Source organism: Mytilus trossulus, chromosome 10 (genome assembly GCF_036588685.1).
Source record: "Mytilus trossulus isolate FHL-02 chromosome 10, PNRI_Mtr1.1.1.hap1, whole genome shotgun sequence".
In the NCBI taxonomy this organism is placed as follows: domain Eukaryota; kingdom Metazoa; phylum Mollusca; class Bivalvia; order Mytilida; family Mytilidae; genus Mytilus; species Mytilus trossulus.
In genome coordinates, this window is record NC_086382.1 from 60452186 (window position 1) to 60474174 (window position 21989).

At 32.1% G+C, this 21989-nt stretch overlaps 1 protein-coding gene across 2 annotated transcripts; it reads left to right on the top strand.

Annotated features, from left to right (window-relative positions):
* The first annotated feature begins 1801 nt into the window (after nt 1-1801).
* LOC134686443 (putative inhibitor of apoptosis) lies at nt 1802-12664 on the top strand. 2 transcript variants are annotated; one of them, XM_063546108.1, is made up of 3 exons: nt 1802-1895; nt 10868-11235; nt 11661-12664. In XM_063546108.1, the coding sequence occupies exons 2-3, from the start codon at nt 10869-10871 to the stop codon at nt 11786-11788; spliced, it is 495 nt and encodes a 164-aa protein (XP_063402178.1). In that variant the 5' UTR covers nt 1802-1895; nt 10868; the 3' UTR covers nt 11789-12664. The 2 variants fall into 2 exon arrangements, with proteins under 2 accessions (XP_063402178.1, XP_063402179.1); XM_063546109.1 differs by lacking the exon at nt 1802-1895 and adding an exon at nt 8788-8866.
* The last annotated feature ends 9325 nt before the right edge of the window (nt 12665-21989 follow it).

Here is a 21989-nt window from a genome sequence, read left to right on the forward strand (position 1 = left end):
TTACTGTTTGATGAGTGATAAGGATATAGCGGCTAGAAGGTATGAAAATTTAGTCCAAAATACATAACCAACTGTGAACGATGGTATTTCTAGGTTTGTGAATATCGACCAATATATTAAATAGGAAGATCTAGATCTGAAACGAGTGCCAAATCTTCATCTAAGTCACATTGTATAAAAATTGAACAATCAAATGTCAAAGTCTGGTCTTAAAAACAGAGGCTCACGCCGAACAGTAAGCTGTAAAGGGTCCAAATAATACTAGTTTTAAAGAATTTAAAAAGGTAACGTAACGGTCTTATAACCTTAGCCGTATTTGGCACAACTTTTTGGAATTTTGGGTTCTCAATGCTCTTTAACTTTGTATTTGTTTGGCTTTATAACTATTTTGATCTGAGCGTCACTGATGTGTCTTATGTAGACGAAACGCGCAACTGGCGTATGAAATTATAATCCTGGTACTTTTGATAACTATTTACACCACTGGGTCGATGCAACTGCTGGTGGACGTTTCGTCCCCGAGGGTATCACCAGCCCAGTAGTCAGCACTTCGGTGATGACATGAATATCAATTGTATGGTCATATTATAAATTTTCTGCTTATAAAACTTTGAATTTTTCGAAAAAACTAAGGAATTTCTTACCCCAGGAGTAGATTACCTTAGCCGTATTTGGCACAACTTTTTTGAATTTTGGGTCCTCAATGCTCTTCAACTTTGTATTTGTATGGCTTTTGAACTATTTTGATTTGAGCGTCACTGATGAGTCTTATGTAGACGAAACGCGCGTCTTGCGTATAAAATTATAATCCTGGTACTTTTGGTAACTATTATCTATTGAAATAACGAAAACGAAAAATAGTTATGAAACACACCAACAAACGACAATCACTGAACATAGGTCCTTATAGTTTACATTATTGTTAAAATCAGTTTTTTTTCCATTTCAAATTATTAATATTTATTAATGTGTAATTACGAAATTACGAAATTTCACGACTTTTATGTTAGTATTGACTGTTATATTTTTTTTGTCTATGAAGAAATAACATAAAAAAATGTGGTGCACACTGAATAACGCGCGTAGCGGGTTTTTTAACAGTGTGCACCACATTTTTTATGTTATTTCGAATAGACAGAAAAAATATTACAGTCATTTCTTATAATTTTATTCTAAATTCCATTTTAACCATGAAAAAACGTTGATGACGTTACTTTCACATGACTGAAAGAGGGACGAAAGATACCAAAGGGACAGTCAAACAGTCAAACTCATAAATCTAAAACAAACTGACAACGCCATGGCTAAAAATAAAAAAAGACAAACAGAAAAACAATAGTACTCATGACACAACATAGAAAACTAAAGAATAAACGACACGAACCCCACCAAAAACTAGGGGTGATACTAAATTATGTTTATGGGCTTATAACAAAATAACGTCAGCCAATCAGAAGACGCGTTACATCCAAAATTAAATTATATATAAATATTTATTTTCTTTTAAATATATAGACCATCATTCACAAATATCAATAAATGTAAAGATGCAAAATATGTAAAAATATATGCAAATTGCATTATCCTTGTCAAATCAACTTCAAATAGTTCAGGGAACAAATCAATAGAGTAAAGAAAAACCATCAGGAAAACAGCTCAGGTTAAAATTAGAGGTATATCTAAGTTAAATATTAAGTTGACGGCAAAAATGAAGGAAGTGACAAAATAACTAACAGATTCAACAGTAATATCCTAATCTAAATCAATTGGTTTATGGACTATGTGATAATAATTCGTCCGCTGATAACCTCGTATGTCCGTTCATTCATACGTGTTATGCTATAAACAGCGAAATAACTGGTTAATGTAAGGACTATATTAGTTCTACATGATAGGTAAGCTATTTTACTTTTCTGTTATTTACAATATTATGCAAGCAAATAAGTGTATATAACCTTTTTTCTACCAGTATTACAAATCTTTCATCTAAATAAGAAATGTATCATGTACTCCTCATATTCCCCTTTTTCTACCATGTGTGTATGTGTTTGGTGTACTAAATGAGAAACACATTTTTGTTCTCAAAGGCTGTTAATAGATTTGTCATATTCAAAATGAGTTGTGCTCATAAAAGCACAATATTTGGATTTGTCACTTTTCTTTATGCTTATCTCATTCTGAGAAGCTTTACACTCATTATAATGCCTCTTCTTCTTCTTACGTAAATCCCTCCAATATTGGAGCACTTGGAAATAAATCCAATATAATTATATTGTTTAAATCACTAAAATATACGGTAGTCGAATAATCCTCCACCAGTAGAATAGTGTACTATTTATATCCACAAGTGCAAAAGTTTAAAATTCTGTACACAGGTAATAACTTATTCAAATGTCCATTTAAAATAGTTAAAGTCTAAAAAAACATATTGTCTGTAAAATCATAGAATTTAACTTGTTTTTATATCACACAGCGATCGACAGGCTCACAGTAGACTATAAGCATTAAGCCTTCTAACATGCACAGCATAGCAATATTCTCTAGAGATTATTCAATTGTTCGAAGAAATTTCTTGTCATTTGGCAATAAGTGTTGCTGAAGGAGGCACTGACAGTCAATAATTAGTTGGTATATTATTTGACTATGAGTAAACTGACTTTTCCATTTTTCCTGACCAATTTTAGATATAATAAGGTTCTTCAGTATTTGAAATTGTGATTTTCTTATGTCATTAAATGCTGAACATCTAGTGAGTACATGGAGAAGAGTCTGATCTTCCAATCTGCATATAGGGCAAGTTGGATCAAACTCAGACTGATTGAATTTCACTTTATGGTGTGTAGAGTATATGTTCCTGTTGCCATTCGAGCTTTTGTTACTGCCTGTTTAACTTGTTTAACGGAGTTAGTAATGGTATCCCATATATTATGTGTTTTTCCTATTTCCATAATGTCAAATGCGAGTTTATTCAATGTGTTTTTAAATTTTAGTCCTCTCTTAATTTTGACTGAATGAAGGTAATTGGTACATAGTGAGTACGTCTTGTATTTTAACAAAGAAGCTAGTTGTTTTTCCACTTATATGTTGTATACGAGCTATTTCTCTGATAGACATGTTATTACTCATAGCAATCGAATGTAAGAGACTTAACTGTCTTTTGTGGATTTCTGCGGCAATTGGAAGAGCGCCAACTAAGAGATATACTGCTGAGGTAGCTGTTCTATTTGGCAAGGATTGGAGGTGTTTTAGTGTGCTTAGATGGAAGCTGCAGAGTGAGACCATGTCCTTGTTTTGAATGTGTATAGTTTCAAGTCCATACAATAATCTTGGGATGACATATATTTGATAAATTTTGACGGAGGTTCTAGGATTTAGTCCATTTGTTCCATGAACTCCACTTCTAATCAATGAGTATAAAGTTCTCCTAGCCAATGTTATTCTTTCGTCAACATTAATTTTAATGTCATCAGAAGTAGTTCTCTTCAGACCAAGATGTGTGGTTTCAGAATTGATATCTATATCATTTTGTCCAAGTTTAAGACTGTCTAAATTATTATTGAAGTTCTCCGATTTTTGCTTAGTAATATTCTTGATAATGGTATTAATCTTTACAGGATGTATTTGAAATCTATGGTCTCCAGCATATGTATACACGGTGTCCAACATTTCTGGCATTTCTGTATGATCATATGAGAGAAGGACGATATCGTCAGCACATGTAGGGCATCCTGCATAGGTGTTCCCTATGAGTGGCCGTTCATGTCATTTGCGCGATTATATACGCGTATATAATTTTCAACGCGTATATATACGCGTATATTGTGGTTTTCAACGCGTATATTGTGGTTTTCAACGCGTATATTATCGTTTTATACGCGTATATTGTTAAAATAAACACGTTTATACTTTATTCCAATTTATTTATCATATACGCGTTAATATACGCGTTGAAAACCACAATATACGCGTATATATACGCGTTGAAAATTATATTATGAGTGGCCGTTTATGTCATTTGCGCGATTATATACGCGTATATAATTTTCAACGCGTATATATACGCGTATATTGTGGTTTTCAACGCGTATATTGTGGTTTTCAACGCGTATATTGTGGTTTTCAACGCGTATATTGTGGTTTTCAACGCGTATATTGTGGTTTTCAACGCGTATATTATCGTTTTATACGCGTATATTGTTAAAATAAACACGTTTATACTTTATTCCAATTTATTTATCATATACGCGTTAATATACGCGTTATTTGCATAAATATACGCGTTAATATACGCGTTAATATACGCGTTATTTGTGTTAATATACGCGTATGAAATCATTATATACGCGTTAATAAACATTCGTTTGTCTTATTGTTTTAACCAATGAAAGCTGCGTTCTTAAACTGGTTTGCATGTGACAATTGTATAACGGTCCGTGTAACACTTATCAAATCAAAGTTTTAAAAAGTTTTGAAATTTTAGATTTTTGGAATTTTGATCCAAGTTTTAAAATATCAAAATTTCAAATTGTGTTAAAGTTTTGAAATTTTGAAATTTTAACCAAATTATTAAAATATCAAAATTCTTAATATCGTTTATAAATTTGATAGTTTAGAAATTTGATCAAACTTCTAAAATACTAAATCTAACGCGCAATTTTAATTATTTCACTTTTTGAAAGTTTGATTTTTCAAATGTTTGCTTAAAATATCAAAATAGAAAAGGGGCAATAAGAGGGATACCTGTAAAAAGCGAAAGGAAATAAAAGCGGAACGATAAGAAACAATATGAATTAAAAACATACTGATACTTAAAAGTTTATGTATGAAATAAAACGGACAGTTGTAAGCGGTGAAAAAATAATGACAAAATTAATATTTCTTCAAAGAAGATACCAGACGTACGGCTCTGATATTGACCATTTTACCTGCTGGTTTTTCTAGCACCCATATTTTTGGAGAAACAGGAGTAACAGTAAAAACTGAACAACTCGCAGTAGTTCATATAGTATGGTTTTGTTGAGCATGTATATATACATTTTCTACTAAACTCTTAAGCAATAAAAAAGCCCAATACACGATGTATTACTTCTTTTGATTTCATTTTTTTTTCTGTTTTGCTTTACGACTTCTTACTTTCTGCAATCATGTTGGCTAAAGAATATGTCATTTCATGTACAGAATGAACGATCATCTTAAACGTTTTTATCTATTCTTTGTAAGTTGTTTGCCCTAAATATTCAGCTTTAAGCGTTCCGTAAGAAGGTTGGTCAAGAAAAGCGCTTCATGATACTGAATGCACGGTGTCCTAATTAAGGTTGTGCTAGTCCACAACGTGGGAGGTTTTTAATATAATCTTATTTACGCTGAAATTAAGACGGTACTAAGATCCAATATCACAAAATTGGAGCCAAGATATTGTTACAAGGTATCTACAACAACTCATCATAGATTGATACCAGGTTATAAATTTTGCCGCTTTTTGCGCCAGACGCGCGTTTCGTCTACAAAAGACTTATCATTGACACTCGAACCAAATTAAGTTAAAAAGGCAAATAAAGTCAAATGAAATTGAAAAGGCCAAATAAAGTAAACTTTTAAATCCAACGTATAGCTCTGGTTTTGTAAAAGTTGAAACCTTTCATATCATATATAAATGTATACCATAAACATTATTTTCACGAGCATTTATATTTATGTAATAGTTACCGCTGTACTACATTTAGCACCCAACCGTTTCATTCATGTTTATGTAATATTTGCCGCTGTACTACATTAAGCACCCATCTATCCAGTTGTAGGTGTTGGCATTTTGAAAGTTGAAAATTGTTTTCAAAGTTTATATCAGCGATAAATAGTAATCTTCTGGGAAACCAATATTTAGATAGTCACTATTTTTTTACTTGATACTACCACTAGGGGCTTCGATAATGGTACATTAAAATTATTATGATCCTCAATTTGATGATATAATATTCTGTGCCAGCAGAGGACAAAAGAAAAATTCTCCATGCCTTTAATGTTAGATATGAACCAGATAAGTTGATTAATAGCGATGAAAATCTTTAAAAAAAGTTAGCGCTTCGACACATTTAAAAAATAAAACTTTCAAAAAGTGAAATTATCAAAATTGCACGTTATGTTTAGTATTTTAAAAGTTTGATCAAGTTTCTCAACTATCAAATTTATAAACGATATTTAGCATTTTGATATTTTAATAATTTGGTTAAAACTTCAAAATTTCAAAACTTTAACACAATTTGAAATTTTGATATTTTAAAACTTGGATCAAAATTCCAAAAATCTAAAATTTCAAAACTTTTTAAAGCTTTGATTTGATAAGTGTTACACGGACCGTTATACAATTGTCACATGCAAACCAGTTTAAGAACGCAGCTTTCATTGGTTAAAACAATAAGACAAACGAATGTTTATTAACGCGTATATAATGATTTCATACGCGTATATTAACACAAATAACGCGTATATTAACGCGTATATTAACGCGTATATTTATGCAAATAACGCGTATATTAACGCGTATATGATAAATAAATTGGAATAAAGTATAAACGTGTTTATTTTAACAATATACGCGTATAAAACGATAATATACGCGTTGAAAACCACAATATACGCGTTGAAAACCACAATATACGCGTTGAAAACCACAATATACGCGTATATATACGCGTTGAAAATTATATACGCGTATATAATCGCGCAAATGACATGAACGGCCACTCATAATATAATTTTCAACGCGTATATATACGCGTATATTGTGGTTTTCAACGCGTATATTAACGCGTATATGATAAATAAATTGGAATAAAGTATAAACGTGTTTATTTTAACAATATACGCGTATAAAACGATAATATACGCGTTGAAAACCACAATATACGCGTTGAAAACCACAATATACGCGTATATATACGCGTTGAAAATTATATACGCGTATATAATCGCGCAAATGACATGAACGGCCACTCATAGTTCCCAATCGAGATACCAATTCCATGTTTTTTCTAGATTGCATAGTAGCTCATTAATATATTGTTTATAGAGATGAGTTGATATCTTTCACACAAGCATTTAAAACGAATTGAATTTAAACTGAACGCGTACCAAATTTGCTTATCACGTTCACACTTTTCTTTAAATTCGAATTAAATTCGCATTAGATAAGAAATGCATTTTACGTTTATGTGAATTAATTATTTATCTTTAATTTGAGGTGGTACCTAACACTACAGTGAGATAACTCTGTAAAGTTAGCTAAACGTTTTAATTACGTTGTGTTGTAAAAGGAATATTAAGCTTCTCAATGATCAAAATTGGTGTTTGTCAAACTGCTATATAACCAGTGTAATTTTTCTGACAAAACAGTTGGTTCAAAATTTTTTAAATTTTTATATTTTTGTTAAAGAGTCAAAGTAAGTACTTTGACAAAATTTTATGAAAATTAAACGAGCCAAATTAATTTTAGTGCAAGTGTTGGGTACCACCTTAAATGAAACTTTCTAAATTGTAATTCAAATTATAAGTTTCGTCAATGTACAAATAAAAGGAATATTATCATTATTTATGGATTCTTTAGAATTAAAACAAAATGTCTTAGGCGAAAACCAAGTCCAACATTTCCGACAATGATTTACAATGGATAGTAAATGGTAGTTAATGGAGACATTCTCTCTTATCATGGGGTGTGCTGATGTAGCTATTGATGCTGAGTCATTTATGACTCATAGAAACCGACACGTTTAGGTACAAAAACAAGTAAAAATATTACAGCCTTTTGAGATCCTGGCTTAAAATTTTGTCCTGTACCCTCCTTAACAATCAAAGATCGTTCCATAAAGGAGACGTTTTTACAGATAAATCAAAAGACTTTTTTTAGTTCAACGATGGTTTGTGCAAAACAGAAGGGAAAAAAATTTCTTAAAATAAATAGGAAAACCCTAGACCTGTTGTTGAAATGAGAAGAAAAGGATTCCGGTAAATGCCATATCAGGAGTGCAAGTTCGGAGATGTTATGGGTTCTAAAATGTTGTTTGTATTTGTTTTGAATTGATCATTAATTTATTAAAAATGCAAATACAAAATTAACGTCGTTTGGATATCAAGGCGAAGTTGACTCGCATTGCAATTCATATTAAATTTACGTTCGGATGTAAAATGTCTCGAATGCAAGGTCAGTGTTCAGGATGTTCGCTTCTCTCGTTTTTTAATTGTTTCCAGATATTTGGAATCATCTGGTGTTATTCATGTAGTGCCATTTAACAGTTTGTCATCTTTTCAAATTTTCTAAAATCCTTCATATTTGTTTTTACTGTTTTTGTAAGGAAAAAGATGTCAATGTTTAGTGTACGAAAAATCTACAGATACTGATTTCCCTCTAAATTTTCAATAACTAATATCTCGAAGACAAACACGTGGACCCTTCGTTTTTTTTCCAGCTTTGTTGTTTCCTTTGTTTATATACTATTAATTCAGAGCAGTCATTTTAGAAGCTTGTTATTTTGAAAGATAGAGGCGAACATCCTTAAACCAAATCGAACTAGTGAATGGAACCAAGTCAATAATTGTCATTGCTTTTGAAAAAAAAACCCAAGAGGAAATAGTGCATGTGAAGCGATGTAAACAATACATTCATTTGGTTCAATTGTTTTTGAAAAAGTTTACCACAAAAATGTTGGATTTTACAAAACATTATCAAGTTTAACAGAGCCCATTGACAACGTAATCAGTGTGTATTTGACCTATTGAATTTAAACCTTCCGCATACAAATTTAATGTTAATGTTTTTCTATATACAGCCACATAACTGTCTTACGGGGGAGAGTAGATAAGTCCTACATAATAGGTAGAGTAATCTACTTTCTTTTATTTACAATTTGATCAAGTCAATGTTTGCTTATATTTTTTTCTATATAGAAAAAAAATGGATAATCTAAATCAATAAAGTATCGTGCGCTCTTCATTTACTACTCTTTTTACCATGTTTGTATGGGTTTGGTGTACATTTGCATGCACGTTCAAACAATCATTTTGATATGGCGGTTAAAGATTTTCCTGCTGTGCTTTCATAAAATATAATATTACAATGTGTCACTTTTACTCTCTTACCCCTGGAAACTATCAAAGCCTTTATAATTCAGAAAGTAATTGAGGTTGTTGTCGGAACACCTGCTTAGGAATTTTCAAAATATGAAAACCCGTGATACTGAATTGAGCTGGATGTAAAATATATGTATACTTTTGTAATGAAAAGGAAACATTTAAATTAACCTATTTTGTTTTAATTAAACTGTCGGTTGTCCTGTTTGAATTGTTGCACCTGCGATCACCCCAGTTTTTTGTTTGTGTTGCTAAGTCTATAGTTTTCAATGGTGTGTCTTGTGTATGTGTACTATTATTTGTCTGTTTGTCTGGGTTTTTTTTAGCCATGGCATTGTCAGTTTATAATCGCTCTATGAGTTTTACCTCACATTTGGTATCTTGCGCCACTCCTTTACACTAGTAATTTCGGGACCCTAAATAGATTGCTGTGCGATGTGAACCAAAACTCTGTGTCGATGGCCGTATTTTCACCTAGAAGTGTTGTCTTTTTATACATTGTGACTTGTATTGATAGTTGTCCCATGGTCACTCATAAAACATGTTCTTTTTTTTAAATCATTTGATATCTAAAAAGTAAAATCTCAAAAATACTGAACTCCGAGGAAGGTTAAAAAAGTATGTATAAACCTTTATTCAAACAAATATTTTTTTAACATGACGTCCTTCAAACGCTTTGCGCACATATCCGTGGTAAAATATGAATATCTTGTTTGGACTGTTCAAATCGTAATCCCACGTCATATACTTTTTTTTATGAATGAGCTACCTGATGTCACAGAACGATAGAGTCAGAACATAAGCATTTTACGGGAAAATACACGCTCGTTTAACCGAAAAGCATCACAACGAGGAAACGTAAACAAACGATGTTAAAATGTTTTATAAGCCTTTTTTTTATCCATGTAAGACATATAAGAAAAATTATCATTTAAATTCATCCAAACACCAAACCTATCTAAATATTTTATTATGAATAGTTTAAGCATGTAAAAGAGGGACGAAAGATACCAAAGGGGCAGACAAACCCATAAATCTTAAACAAACTTATTCAGTTTTCTTCGTTCTTTTACGTCAATTTGATAGGGCGTTTATGCATGGGAACGGCAAATAATGCTTTCACCTAGAGCACTAAGATGCAAAATTGTTGCCGTATTTGTCCTATTAGAATCGAAATAATTCATGAATATATAATGATTTTACCACAGGTTGTCCCTTTATGCCGATATTTTACCCCTCGCTATCGCCCATGATAAAATATTTGTCATAAAGGGCCAACCCGTGGTAAAATCACGATACATTGAAGCCCCATGAATTATTTCTTAATTATCTTCCTTATTAGGTTAGTGATACTAAATAAAATCAAGATCTCATTGATCCTTTTCATAAATTATAATCCTTCAGAACGTTTTAGATTATAGAAACCTGGTACAACAAAATCGGAGGATTGTATACTTTTCTTCTTGTAGATAAAGGTCCAATAATATTCAAAAATAGTGCTCCATTGACCAATGTTTCATAGATATAGGAAGATGTGGTGTGAGTGCCAATGAGACAACTCTCCATCCAAACAACAATTCAAAAATTAAACCATTATAGGTTAAAGTACGGCCTTCAACACGGAGCCTTGGCTCACACCGAACAACAAGCTATAAAGGGCCCCAAAATATATGTATACTTGCAATAATTTAATGCAAACGAATTATGGAAAAAAATAGCCTTTAGTATTCTTCTTGTTTCACTACAGAATGGGCTATGATGAAATTCCACAGCATCCATTAGGAAGACTTCGACCAATGAGAGAGAACTATGAAATGAGAATGAACACTTTTCAACAATGGTCCAATCCGAATGTATCCCCAAAGGAACTGTGTGACGATGGATTTTATTACATGGGATCACCTGATAAAGTGCAATGTGTATTTTGTGGGGTTGTTCTGAGTGGATGGAGACCTGGCGATGACGTTCATAAACTGCATGCTGTTAATTTTGGACAATGTCGGAAAGTTTGCAAGTTTGCAAATTATGAAGAAAGACTTGCTTCATTTCAAAATTGGCCACCGAATCTACCACTCTGTCCAATTGACCTAGCTTCGGCTGGATTGTATTATACAGGTGAAGTGTTATAACTATGAACTGATTTAACTAGACATACAATAATCATTAATACAAATGCAAAAGTCATTTTCGATTTAAATTAACATAACAGTTCATATCGAATCATCTAATTCTTTAAAATGTATATTGGATTCTTTTACAAATGAAAATAAAACCTTATAAATTTCGTGCTACCTTCATTAAAAACACTAAAACCTTAACGTTTCAAATTCATAGGTATAAATATAAAAAAGAAATGTTGTGAGCTATATGAAAGAAACATAAAGAATAGACAAATGAATCTCAGGTCAAATGTAAATAGTACCGTTTAATTTCTTTCAATATATTTATATGTATTAAGTGGCTGAACTGTCTAGATAAATTCTTGATTGTGACTTATTAGATTATTATTAATGATTTCTTCTTTATTTCCGTCCTTTCAGGCAAACGTGACATATGTAAATGTTTCATGTGTGATGGGTGTGTCTTTGATTGGGAAGCTGGTGATGTACCATCAAAAGAACATACGAGAATATTTCCGGACTGTCCACTTAGTCAAATAATGGCCTAACCGGACATGCCTTTTTAACAATCATAGGAAACGACGTTTCAGCTTTTATCATTGTTGCAATCTAGTTTATTCGGCTTTTATCAATTTTATTTATTTTACTTTTTCTCATTGTGTTTAATTATGAAATACTTATATTAAAAAAGTTGTAGCAACTGAAAGGTCGAAATAACGGAAGCGTATTAGGGCCATCTTTTTTCTATTTTTTTTTCAAATTGTCCACTTTAATCTTAAGATTATCAACTTTTAAATTGGGATGTCCAACTGCAGTCTTGAAATTATCAACTCTTGAGAGTATCAACCTAAATCGTGGAATTATCATCTGTAATCTTGTAATTATCAACATCAATCTTTGAATTATCAACTTTAATCTTCAAAAGACTAAATTAAATGTAAAGATATCATAAATCTTTACTTCTTTGAATTATGGTCTTTATGATTCGCAATGCACATTTTAACAAGTAAGGTATTTGCATATTCAAGAAAGACAATCATGTCATTCTGTGTACAGTGAACAAATTGAAGTTTTACATGACAAGTTGAATTCAAAAATGTCAGCGATCCGTTTATCATACATTTGTACAACATTTTTAGTAATTTACAAGCCATCAAGCCACGTGTTGCATATTGTTGTTATTAATGATTTTTTACATCCTTGCTTTTTGAGGGAAAAACAAGAATATTATGACAAAAAGTCAGACTTCTCAAGATGTATTCAAAGATAAAGAAACAAAACTAATAGTTCACGTGTTTCCCACGGTTTAGGTGTGTTAACGGGATCTGTTTTTGCTACATCCAAATATGACTATTGAACAGCGGTATACTACTGTGGCTTTTTTTCTTATCAATGTGTGAAGGGACAATTATTTTTTTAAGAGATGTCTTTTTAAGTTTCAGATATATAGAATAAATAGTTGATTATGAGAGCAGTAGCGGAAAGAACTTCTAGTCTAAAGATTGCATTTTAAAATACTAAGGCTTTTCTACCTCAGGAATAGATTATCTTAGCTGTATTTGGCATAACATTTAGTAATTTTGGTCCTCAGTGATCTTCAACTTCGTAATTTGTTTCGCCTTTTAAACTTTTTTGGTTTCGATCGTTACTTTGTCTTTTGTAGACGAAACGCGCGTCTGGCGTAAGTACATAATTTAATCCTGGTATCTATGACGAGTTTATTAGGACATATAGAACGGCGACAACAGTTAGTTGTAATGAAAAATAAATAGTGATATATGTATCTTATCTAGTCCTTCCAGTAGCTCTGTAAATGGTATGAATATTTTCGACTCTGCTCCTCGTCGCAATGATCATTATACACGAATACTAGTACATATATTAATGAATGTTTCCACTGATAACCATTTACATGGTTCTCCCTCATGCAAAGCTCTGATTCCTTTCACGGATTTGGCTATACTTTTTGGACCTTTTGGATTATAGCTCTTCATCTTTTATATAAGCTTTGGATTTCAAATATTTTGGCTACGAGCATCGCTGAAGAGACAAGTATTGTCGAAAAGCGCATCTGGTGCAAGAAAATTGGTACCGTTAATTTTATTACACAAAATTCAACGGGTATTTATTGTATTCACATGAAACTAAATTCGCCACTCCTTACGAGATGTCCTTCTTATCTCCTTACAAGTAATTTGTTGAAACTCCTCCACATACAAATGTACCTTCCTCCTTAACGTTCAAGGAAATACAGACTCATAGCTAGCGTGTAAAATTTTACCATTTTGCATTGGGAAAAATGTTACGGAGAAATGATCTATTCTAGAACTTTCCTTTGCCAACAAAGTAATTGGTGCCATCAATTTATTCGATATCCTTCACCATAAATCAGTTCAATCAGAAATATCTTTCTATTTTGAAGATAAATATTCCTATCATTTTATACCACACCTGTTGTCGTTAGAATATTGAATTATAATCTAGTGATGAATGGTCTGGATAATGACAATTCAAATGAACTCCTCAAAACTGAATATGTGATTGTTCCCTAATTTCATATTTAATCTGGCTGACCCCGTTACACTCCGTATCTGAAAATAGTCAGTAAAACTTATCTTCCAAATGTGTTGGTCAAAAGGGCTTCAATACTGGGAGCTTAAATCCATAAATTGGAAATTTATAACATTAATCAATTCAGTCAAAATGTATGCCAGTCAACTTTCTAAACGCGTCAAAAATGACATAGATGCTTTTTGCAAATTGTTTAAAGCTGTAAGGTCGATAATACAACCAGATGCTCCGCAGGGCGAAGCTTTATACGACCGCAGAGGTTGAACCCTGAACAGTTGGGGCAAGTATGGACACAACATTCAAGCTGGATTCCGCTCTAAATTTGGATTGTGATTAAATAGTTGACACAGCATAGGTTTCTGACACAGAATGAATGCATTCAAATGAACTTAAAATTTTTGTTTTCTCTTAGAGCAATTCACTATGCTGTTGAATATTAATCCTCTCAAAAAAATGTTTGAAGAAATTTTCTTTTTATTTATGAAATTTCAAATGAGAAAAATTGAACCCAATTTTTTTAATCACATCCCCCTTTCCCTTATTCCAAAACTAATTTCAATTAAAATATTCTAATGGAGTTTGCAACAATAACTACTCATTTAAATACATCATAAAATATTAAGATGTAAAATAACTGCTTGTTATCACTGAATGGTAAAGATTATTTAAATTTATCAGTTGGTAGTAAAAAGTGAATATACATTGTATATTGTATATAACAAAGATTTAAGTTGATTCTGGACAAAGAAAGATAACTCCAATTAAAAAAAATCTTGCAGATATTTCTTGCTTACTATACTGGACAAAGAAAGATAACTCTTAATTAAAAAAAAAATTGCTATTTCACAATATTGTGAAATTAGATATTTCTTGCCATTGCATAATACTGTGCAATTGAAAAGTCTTGCTATTGCACAATACTTAATATAATAATTTTAGATCCTGATTTGGACCAACTTGAAAACTGGGCCCATAATCAAAAATCTAAGTACATGTTTAGATTCAGCATATCAAAGAGGCCCAAGAATTTGATTTTTGTTAAAATCAAACTAAGTTTAATTTTGGACCCTTTGCACTTTAATTTAGACTAATTTTAAAACTGGACCAAAAATTAAGAATCTACATACACAGTTAGATTTGGCATATCAAAGAACCCCAATTATTCAATTTTTGATGAAATCAAACAATGTTTAATTTTGGACCTCGATTTGGGCCAACTTGAAAACTGGGCCAATAATCAAAAATCTAAGTACATTTTTAGATTCAGCATATCAAAGAACCCCAAGGTTTCAATTTTTGTTAAAATCAAACTAAGTTTAATTTTGGACCCTTTGGACCTTAATGTAGACCAATTTGAAAACGGGACCAAAAATTAAGAATCTACATACACAGTTAGATTCGGCATATTAAAGAACCCCAATTATTCAATTTTGATGAAATCAAACAAAGTTTAATTTTGGACCCTTTGGGCCCCTTTTTCCTTCACTGTTGGGACCAAAACTCCCAAAAATCAATACCAACCTTTCTTTTATAGTCATAAACCTTGTGTTTAAATTTCATAGATTTCTATTTACTTATACTAACGCTATGGTGCGAAAACCAAGAAAAATGCTTTTTTGGGTCCCTTTTTGGCCCCTAATTCCTAAACTGTTGGGACCTAAACTCCCAAAATCAATACCAACCTTCCTTTTGTGGTCATAAACATTGTGTTTAAATTTCATTGATTTCTATTTACTTTAACTAAAGTTATTGTGCGAAAACCAAGAATAATGCTTATTTGGGCCCTTTTTTGGCCCCTAATTCCTTAACTGTTGAAACCAAAACTCCCAAAATCAATCCCAACCTTTCTTTTATGGTCATAAACCTTGTGTCAAAATTTCATAGATTTCTATTAACTTAAACTAAAGTTATAGTGCGAAAACCAAGAAAATGCTTATTTGGGCCCTTTTTGGCCCCTAATTCCTAAAATATTGGGACCAAAACTCACAAAATCAATACCAGCCTTCCTTTTATGGTCATAAACCTTGTGTTAAAATTTCATAGATTTCTATTCACTTTTACTAAAGTTAGAGTGCGAAAACTAAAAGTATTCGGACGACGACGACGACGACGACGACGACGACGACGACGCCAACGTGATAGCAATATACGACGAAATTTTTTTCAAAATTTGCGGTCGTATAAAAACCTAAACGAGACTATGGAAACTCTCGCGCAACAACTATAATCAAAGATTAAAACATTATTAATATCGATATTAGGTATTGACAATTCATTTGGAAATGCACATTGTACACCTAGAATATATAATAGAGAAAAATGTTAAAAAAAATTGTCTTGTTCTCTGCATGATCCTTTGGTTCTTTCATTGTATCTAATTAGTTATCAAAGGTACCAGGATTATAATTTAGTACGCCAGACACGCGTTTCGTCTACATAAGTTTCACCAGTGACGCTCATATCAAAATATTTATAAATACAAAGTTGAAGAGCACTGAGGATCCAAAATTCCAAAACGTTGTGCCAAAATACGGCTAAGGTAATCTATGCCTGGGATAAGAAAATCCTTAGTGTTTCGAAAAAATCAAAGTTTTCTAAGTGTCAATAAAACATGCACACTAACAACATCGATCAATTTAATACACAGTTAAAGACGAGCTTCAAAGTTGCTGTAAAAATGCTTACTGAGTGACGGTTTGGTTTGGTTCAGATTGAGATACTAAAAATGAGATCAATTTGAGTACAAGTGTCTTAATAGACCACTTTCGAGTTCATCCGTCACCGGCAAAAACTCGTCAATTATACACGCCTTTATGACGTCATTTACCAGATAGAGGGGCTCGCCTGTATCCCTGCACTATTTACGTTCATCAAGCGTCTTAGTGATCGTCTTTGTGCAGGATAAACTAGAAATAATGGTTGCTCTGTAGGTACTTACTGACATTTCCCTAATGACAGCAGTGTTGATTGTCAATTTTGAGAATTCAATTTGCCGAATAATTCGTACAATATAGAATTATAGTTTTCCAACCACTCGCTCAACATTGGAAGGAAGTGACGACGCCCCTAAACGCACAAATGACGATGATAAAGGCGCGTATAATTGACGAGTTTTTTCCGGTGACGGATGAACTCGAAAGTTGTCTATTGAAAACAACGTTCTAACCTATGATTGTGTTGAATAAAAAACCGTAAATTTTATACGAGTGCATGCAAAACATATTTCGAAGTCGAGGGGTCTAAATGCAGCACATTCCTTCCAAATATTTTTATATATTAATGTGTATCTCATTTCCCTTGCAAATTCGTAAGACATTTAAAGATATATCTATTGTTCACACCAGCATATTCCATTTAAAACTTTGACAGATTGAAATAATAACTCGTCTATTTGGTTCGATAAAAAGATAACGGCCAGCGTATACACAAATATCTTGTTTTTTGGTAGGGATAAATCATACTTTGTGAGAAAAAAAAAACAACTTTGATTAAAACAAATAAAATCACCAAAAAATCTGACAACATCAACAGTATCGTTATTTTTTATAAACTATCGCGTTTAGAGGACTATTTCTCCCAAAAAATGAAAAAAATAATCAGCCTTCGTATGAGATCTTATTTTACTTTTCTTTTCGACGTTTTCCTTTTATCATATGAGATACATTCACACATGAGCTTGGGATGAATGAACATAAAACTCTCCGTTGATTTCCGTTTCGCTATATAGATGATATCTTTTTACTACATAGTCCAAATTAATGATGACTGTGTTGAACGCATCTATTTCATCGAACTTAATATAAAAGATATAACGGATACAGATAAGCCTGTCTCAAGTCTTGACTTACATCCAGAATTTGACAAATATTTTATGTTGAAAACAAAACTGCGAAAAAAGTGATGGTTTCAACTTCCAAAATACGAATTTTCCATTCTTTGTAGCAACATTTCTACAGCGCATGCATATGGACTATTAACCTGAGGGTATTGATGGGTATTACATAATAGAAAAGCATAGTCTGAGGAAAACAATAATGGAGTGCTGATATATCAATAGAGAACCAGACAAAACTTATAAAGAATATAGAAGTACAATGGCTTAACAAATTACAATATACATTATACAACCCCTCTTCACCCTCTTATCTCACTGTTGTTAAGATATTCGAAGGCTTGCGTTTTCTGAAAGGTTTTCAGTGAAAGATATTTACTGCTTACAAGTAAGCTTTAGAACCAAGTCTTCTAAGTATTAAATGAATTTTAAAGTCATTTCTTCGAAAAGTTTAAGGACACCATGATGAGTTGAGTGGACTTTATGAAAATTCTCTGTTACAGATGAACACAGAAATGTCCGAAGGTGTATATTCTGCCTCTCTCCTTTTTTTTAGTTCAATGTTGATTGTTGTATCCCCTTTTTACCATTGCACCTTTATTACTTAATTAACAAAATGTTCGACATTGCTTGATTCAAATCCTGATTTTGGATTTTTTTAAGAAGGTACGATATCTTAGGAAGTATTACTTTTTCTGATAATAATGTAACAGAAGTGGGCGACTATCAAAACGTTTGCTTATCTGAGAGCATCATCCTACAGAATGACATAATATGGATGTTATAAATATTTTGTTGAATAGTTCACAGGTCATGATCAGAACAATTACATAAGATAACATAGAAAAAAAGAACCACAGTTATTTCACATATGTGTAATTACGATCATGAAAAAACTATCAGACTATCAGGTCATCATGTAAAATATAATATTTCAATGTTAAAACAAAAGAAAATTCGGAGTTACTGATTTAAAAGGATTACTGATATGATAAAACTTTTAAGATTAAAATAATTGTAAATCAAATTTTCTGTAAATCTTATAACAGCAAAGTAGTTTTATAAACCAACTGCAAAACTTAATTTCTAGGACTTACAGCTTACATTAAGTATATAGGATCTGGCATTGTCTGCTGTTTTACAAATGAAACCATCTTTCCTTGAACTTCTATGGAAGAGTGACGAAAGATACCAGAGGGACAATCAAACTCATAAATCGAAAATAAACTGACAACGCCATGGCTAAAAATGAAAAGGACAAACAGAATGGAAAGTAGTTTGGATTGGCGGTTGAATTTACATGGGTAACACGGTGGGTGTCACAAGTAGAGGACAATCTACTTATGTTGTCGCGTCTTCAAAAATCGGCATTGTGTTATTCGGTCTTTAGTTTTTTTAGTTGGGTTTTGTTGTTTGTGTTTTTACTTTTTTGTACATCATTAACCTAAACTTTTAAGTCCATTTTTAATTATATATTGTGTGCGTGGCTCGGTTCTTATACATACCGACATTGCAGTATTGTGCTACGGTATTTTTGTATTATTTTTTATCTTAAAAGAGGGACGAAAGATACCAGAGTGACAGTCAAATTCATAAATCGAAAACTGACAACGCCATGGCTAAAAATGAAATTGAAAAAGAAAAACAGACAAACAATTATAGTACACTTGACACAACATAGAAAACTATAGAATAAGAAACACGAACCTCACCAAAAATAGGCGCCTGTCCCAAGTCAGGAGCCTCTGGCCTTTGTTAGTCTTGTATTATTTTAATTTTAGTTTCTTGTGTACAATTTGGAAATTAGTATGGCGTTCATTATCACTGAACTAGTATATATTTGTTTAGGGGCAAGCTGAAGGACGCCTCCGGGTGCGGGAATTTCTCGCTACATTGAAGACCTGTTGGTGACCTTCTGCTGTTGTTTTTTTATTTGGTCGGGTTGTTGTTTCTTTGACACATTCCCAATTTCCATTCTCAATTTTATGATCTCAGGTGATCCGAGAGGTAAACAGATCCTGCACCCTTCGTGTTGGTTATGTGATAACAAATCCGGTAAATGTGTAACTTATGTACATGTCTTTAGTGTCTGTGTGGCATTTGGTTTTCCTCTATTGAAATAGTTTTTTTGTTTTATACAATGTTGACTTCTGTATCCCTACTTTTTACATTTTACCTATATATTGGTTGTTTTGTACATTGATGGCAATATAATGGATTTCTAAGCGACTATCATATCAGTGAGGTGTTCAGTAAGATATAAAACAAGGTTTAATCGATCATTTCTAACAAAAAATAAATGTCTGCACCACGTCATGGATATGAAAGTTGAATTCGTTTGATTGTGTTTGAGCGTTTGATTTAACCATTTTCTAAAGGACTTTCCTTTGAATTTCCATTGTAGTTCGGAGTTTTTTAATGTTTACTTTTTGTTTGTCGTTATTTTCCATGATGTTGTCAATTGTGGTTAATTTTTACGAGTTTAAACATCGCTTTGGTATCTTCAATCCCTGTTTTTTTATATTACTTTGAAATAAAATACAAAACGGACTTGCAGAAACATTTATTCAAAAGGAATTTTAACCAAACTAACAATATATTGTGCACTTTGAATGGCAATCTGCCAACACGTACCTCGGACCTACTGACACATTTGAAAACTTTATAAGGGTGTAACAAATACGTTGTTCAATTATTAACAGTTATATCAATTACATTAAAGAGCAAATACAAAACTATACATAATAACCACAATAGTTCCAAATAGTTTTTTTAATTAAGCCTTAGGAAATTTTGAATACATAAACAGTGATAACGAAGTGTCAGAAAGTGCTGCAATTTAAGTAATTGTAAATTAAATTCGCTGAAAATCGTTTGATATGAGAACAACAATGTAGTTGAAGTTTAATTCAAAACCTAACTCAAGTTACTAGAGCAATAGCAGATTAGTGGTCAGATTGGACTATTGAAATTTTCCTTAGATCTTTCTGAGTGATAATTACCTTTTCTAAGGATCGTAGAGTGGTACAGAAAAAATATCTCTAGAAACTAAGCCCACGTGACGTTATCAGTGAAATCATTGACAACGTCGTCATATGTATATAACAATAAACAGATCATCATTGGTCATCTCAACTCGATATCACTTTCGCCGTACCGACACAGTCGAGAAAAACATAATCTTGATGAGATGATCAACGATAATCTATAATTATATGCTGTTGTACACCAACGTCTGTACTTTTTCTTCTACTTTTTTAACTTCTTTAGACTGGATTTTATAGTCGATGTCAACAAGTTTTTATGGAATTTACGTTCGGTTCGGCTGATTTTGTTTTGACAGTTTTCATGGACCTCCCCCTTTTTTAATTGATTTTGAGTTTGGTATTTTTGTTATACATACTTCCATGGATAACAAGGCGAGTTTCACATGTGGAGCATCAGAGGTCCTTCTCAGATTTTAATGGGGTTTCGTGTTACTTGGTCTTCAGTTTTCTATGTGGTGTTTTATTGGTTCCGTTTGTCTTTTTGGTATATTTTTTTTAATGATTTGCCAGTTAACCATCAATTTATGAGTTTAGATATTCCTTTGGTATGTGTCGCCTTATTTTTTCATGAGAAAAAAATGTTTTCTTGGAAGTCATCCCAAGGACAAATAGAAATATTTATTTAAAAGGGTACTTAAAAGTAAATACATAATAGGTAAAAAAGACAAAATAGGGTGCAACAGTCAACATTGTGTAAACAAACAAACTAATGTTTACCATAGTAGTGATAAAAAAAATATCAAATGTACTGTGCATGGCAATCGTCCAACACATAGCTTTTATTTAAAGGTCGTCTCAAATGGAATGACATTATTGTATAGATAGCATTATGTGGGTGTGACAGTTGTTGCGTTGAAATATTCAAAGGTCAGATCATTATATTAAAGAAAATAGACATAACCAGATGCTCCGCAGGGCGAAGCTTTATACGACCGCAGATGTTGAACCCTGAACGGTTGGGGCAAGTATGGACACAACATTCAAGCTGGATTCAGCTCTAAATTTGGATTGTGATTAAATAATTGACACAGCATAGGTTTCTGACACAGATGGAATGTGTTCTAATGAACTTAATTTTTTTGTTTTCTCTTAGAGCAATTCACTATGCTGTTGAATATTAATTCTCTCAAAAAAATGTTTGAAGAAATTTTCTTTTTATTTATGAAATTTCAAATGAGATCATTGAACCCAATTTTTTTAATCACATCCCCCTTTCCCTTATTCCAAAACTAATCTCAATTAAAATTTCTAAGGGAGTTTGCAACAATAACTACTCATTTAAATACATCATAAAATATT

Bases quoted from the DNA above. Each gene is read 5' to 3' on its own strand.
- LOC134686443 (XM_063546108.1), top strand. From the start codon at position 10,869: ATGGGCTATGATGAAATTCCACAGCATCCATTAGGAAGACTTCGACCA. The intron at 11,236-11,660 runs GTGAAGTGTTAT...CCGTCCTTTCAG, and splicing joins GGCTGGATTGTATTATACAG to GCAAACGTGACATATGTAAA.